Source organism: Mizuhopecten yessoensis, unplaced genomic scaffold, assembly GCF_002113885.1.
Source record: "Mizuhopecten yessoensis strain PY_sf001 unplaced genomic scaffold, ASM211388v2 scaffold9385, whole genome shotgun sequence".
Lineage (NCBI taxonomy): Eukaryota > Metazoa > Mollusca > Bivalvia > Pectinida > Pectinidae > Mizuhopecten > Mizuhopecten yessoensis.
Window position 1 is genome coordinate 116,177 of NW_018408021.1, and position 4,460 is coordinate 120,636.

The 4,460-nt window shown below is 36.7% G+C and overlaps 1 protein-coding gene across 1 annotated transcript in view; it reads left to right on the top strand.

Moving 5' to 3' along the window:
• The first annotated feature begins 3,597 nt into the window (after positions 1–3,597).
• The window catches only part of LOC110457931 (leucine-rich repeat-containing protein 74A-like), an 18,032-nt gene continuing 17,169 nt past the window's right edge, over positions 3,598–4,460 (top strand). Inside the window, exon 1 of the mRNA XM_021509404.1 lies at positions 3,598–4,359. Within this exon, the coding sequence (XP_021365079.1) occupies positions 3,924–4,359 (436 nt within the window). The 5' untranslated portion in view covers positions 3,598–3,923. The remainder of the gene's footprint in view (positions 4,360–4,460) is intronic.

Here is a 4,460-nt window from a genome sequence, read left to right on the forward strand (position 1 = left end):
CTATGGTCTTTGCTAGTTCTGACATCTCTCCCTGACTTTCTGACATACCAGTATTAGCTACACTAGCATAGTCTACCCTTGACTGTATTCTGCTTCTAGTTCTAGGCATGTTTGCAATTACAAAGAAAACCTAAATTAGTCTATGAGTTTACTTAATACTTCATGTTAGTTCTACAAAGTACGCTACCAGTACTATCGGTTCAAGTCGAGCGTTACCAGCTGGCTTTTATTTACCGAACTCGATCATTCATAAACACCCGCTATTCGGTGATCGCAACTCTAAACCGGAAATACGTAACAACTGTCACTCTCCATGCGCACTCTCACAACAATGGCAGCACACTACAGAACACGCACCAAGACTCGTCGATAAGACGGTTACTACAGTTATAATACACACAATTATCAAGGTTTATATGAACGGTTCAATTAATACATCAACAATACAACTATATATATCCTCCAAGCGACACAGCGCACTTACTTTGTTCTAAAATAACACTTTACCATTACCACTTAACATTCCTCGTGGTATAACCTAAACACTCGTAAATCTTACCAGGGATGTGAAGTGGACACTACACATCCCTGATCTGACATATCATATTTAACTCAAAGTTTCTCTCTCTCTGGCATTATCGACGACTCACACTATCAATACTAAATGTAATCATACAAAATATACAAGAATGATTTGTTGCTATTTCATTGAATAAGCAAGGTGCCATAGTGGTACATAAATTTGTATCACATAAAACATGAGAAAATATGAGGGTCAACTTCGTTACACTATCCATAGTGGCCGGTTACATTCTTCTTGTACATGTAGGTATGTCCAAGTGTCAGTAGTTCTGTCAGCTTAACGATGAATTAAATTCTACATTGATCAGGGGATTATTTCATAATTCATCAAATACGCGTGTAATTTATGTCAAAAAAGGTTTATGCACATAAAACACAATACATGTACCTCGAATACAATGAAGATTTTTTTAATTTTATTTTTTCATAAATAAAGTTAAGCTTACTGACACTGGTCTCTATCTTATACGCACTATAACACACAGACAGTATTAATTAACAGAAGTTATTGTTTCAATAGCAACACATATATGACGTGAAGGAAACTCGGTAACGACAACAGAACGAAGAACGTAATTATCGGCAGCAAATTTGACAAATTCATAACACTTATACTGGATGATAGTGGCGATGAAACAGATAGCTATGACACAGGCACAGCCAGCGAGGATTGCACAAAAATGACCGTTTGGATTCGATCCAATTTAAACCATTTTGTTGTGGCCAATAGCTCATGCCCAGCAGTGAAAACCGTTTAATCATTACATCTGATTCTATCATAAACACTACCTTCCCCAGTTTTTGAAACTGTAGCACCCCTGTAACATAGATCTACTACCTTTACTCCCTATCCAATAATCGATTCGTTTCTAATCAATATGGTAATCTAAGGTCAACACGATAGGTCATTGTGGTCGGTTTATACCAGCTAGTTATAGAAGTCAGGAATTTTCCGCCAGGTATGAACAAGGAAACCCGCAATTTGTTACAGTATTGACTGCTCCAACCGTTTCTGTAAGTGAACAAATAAACGCCAACTACAAAGGTCATGTGTATTTATTGCCTTCAGTTATGTGATCACGTGGACACCTCACAGATTATTTATTAGTTTGTTATAACTTCTACTTGGCCGATATTTATGACATTCGTTACGTGATAAACTTTAACCTACTAAAAAAGTATTCAATAGATAGTATCGGAACAATTTTGATGATATCTGATACGGGGTGCAAAGTACGAAACATCATGTACATTTTGTGAAATCTACAACGATAGATGAATGTTTTGATTAGCTTTTTGTTGTTTTTCCCTTCTGCTTACTTACCTTAGTCTGTGAGTAACAGAAGTTTAAAGAACGAAGAACGTAACACACAAAGATGATGGTAATAGATACAGTACGCCAAAATGAATTACACCGCATCATACAGCTGTTTCGCTCTTCTATACTAATCGGTGATGGTAGGGGCCAAACAGTTGGATAAACTACTTTTGAAAGTAAAAGGGCAATGTTGGGGAAAACAAAAAACAATCTTCCTTGTCAAAATATTTCTAAATATTTGTAATTGAACAAAGTAAAGAAAATGTCAATATTTATAATATTCGTGTTTAAGATAATTTCAAAAGCTCTTACCTCATACTATGGGACACATTATCTTAGATATTACTCCGTGAAAGATAGGATACAACTAATTAAAGCTGTCACGTCATGAACTACAACATAAAATATGGTTTTTATTACAATATTTTAAATACTGAAATAAAAACACCCTTAATATTGAAATTTGACCGGTAAAATAATAACTTTAATATAAATTATTGTTAACAAGACACTCATATAATATTTTGCAAAACGTTTATAACAAAAAGAATGAAAATAAAAGTCGAAAAATAAGCAGTTGTCTGAAAGTAAAATCGATATGGAGCCACTGGGATTCGAACCCAATACACATGATCAAAATACTGCGCTCTAACCAACTGAGCTAATCTATCATTTTGTAGATGTCTGGCTAAGTCACAAAACAGTTCTATCCTAAACGAGACTACGGCCACTATATATGATCATGAAAAACTGGAAGATTTGTGCTTTGCCTGCTGTTTGACAGGGATCCTTAATTAAGGTCTCAGACCGTATAAATGCACCAATAAGAATACCCATTAAGGATTCCTGATCTCCCTTTAACTGCCGTTTACATGTAACTATAGCACATTTATTTGGACCAGGATACCTCTGTTGACCAGGTGTTTCAATCGGTTACAATGATGGGATAACAATCTGAAGTCCATGGTTCGAATCCCGGTTTAGCCTTGCTGATATCTGTACACCCAGATCACTCTTGTTTAATATATTATGTTTATTGCATCATTATTTTTTTTTCATAAAAGTACCGCAAGGTATGGTTTTCTTCCCAGAAATGATTTATCAAGGTTATAGTCATACAGGAAAACAGTTTCTAATACTAAATAACAGTTTTTGAGAGTACGGAATCCTTAATTTTCATCTTCCAACAATAACGACATTACGTGTAATCGTTTCAATGCCAAGTGGATCCTATAGACAATGTGTCAGAAACATAAAAAAGTAGACACAATGTAATGAATATCATAATATTGTATTACACTAATGTTCAACTTTTAGAATATGTCTGTCATTGGCATAATAAGAGTACTGAATGATAAATAATAGAGAAATAAACTCGCCATTATGTTAATCATCCGAATCCCAGAGGATCGTATCGGTATAATCTATGATGATTTTAATCACTCCCTCCAATAGATACGTATACACGTAATCCGTGATGATGGACAAACACTGATGGGAATATACCTGTATCTGTTTAAATCTACGATGTACTGTTCTGCACACAATACCGACTTTATCAATTACTCATGAATCAGTTACGCTAGACAGCCTTTCGTCACACCTCACCAGGTAATGTCGATATTGTTAGTTTCAACTCTCATTAATTTTTTACATCCCAAGTTTCAAAAGACTACAAACGTCAAACGTGGGTTCTAGGATGGTAGTCAAGGGGTTTGTATATTGTGATCGGCAAGTCACATTGTAACGGACCCAGCAGCCTGTTGGAGAATGTTACAAAGCGAAGCCCTGAGCAGTCAAATGGTACAACATACACCTGAAAACGGACCAACGGGAGAGAAGGCATGCGGAAATGCCAATACACACTACAGTAGGAGTTGTCAGGAAAGGCCGATGGACTAACTTGATAAAATAGCGTTTATCTAGTACACAGAAATGAATCATATTAGGAAACATTCACTGACGGGACAGTGTGGTACATTATTTGTGATTTAAAATTTGTGAATTAAAAAAAAATAAAAAAATGATGGAATTAATTGACGGATTAGATACCAGACTAACAAAAACACCTTTGGTCGATGAAGGATATTTGTCGGGTCGCAATTCATGCGTTTGCAGCCGTAAAATCGTCCGGAAAAGAACTGGTACTTCGTCTGTTGTTACAGATAAACGCTCAACCGGGAGAAAGTCTGAGAATCTAAGCCGTTACAGCACTCTACTGTCCCTTGGGGATTTAGGGAGGGGATCTACATGGGCGGAGGTGGAGAGGGGAATCACAGAGGACAGCGGGAGGGGGACAAGAGTAGAGGCAGTGAAGGGCAAGGAAAACACAATAGATTCTAAACCGGAGGAGGCGAGTCGACAGAGGACAGATGTTACGAGTGGTTTTGGGGTGCCGTCTCTCTCAGACAGTGATGAATATGACACAGATTTGGAAGTCATAACTCTGAAACCGGCAGGTAAGTTACCATTCTGTTCTTTATCCTAGTAACCAAATTGTTGTCTTTAATGATGTTGATGCTCTGCTAGAAACAAGTTAAATCGTATTAAATGAGGGGGG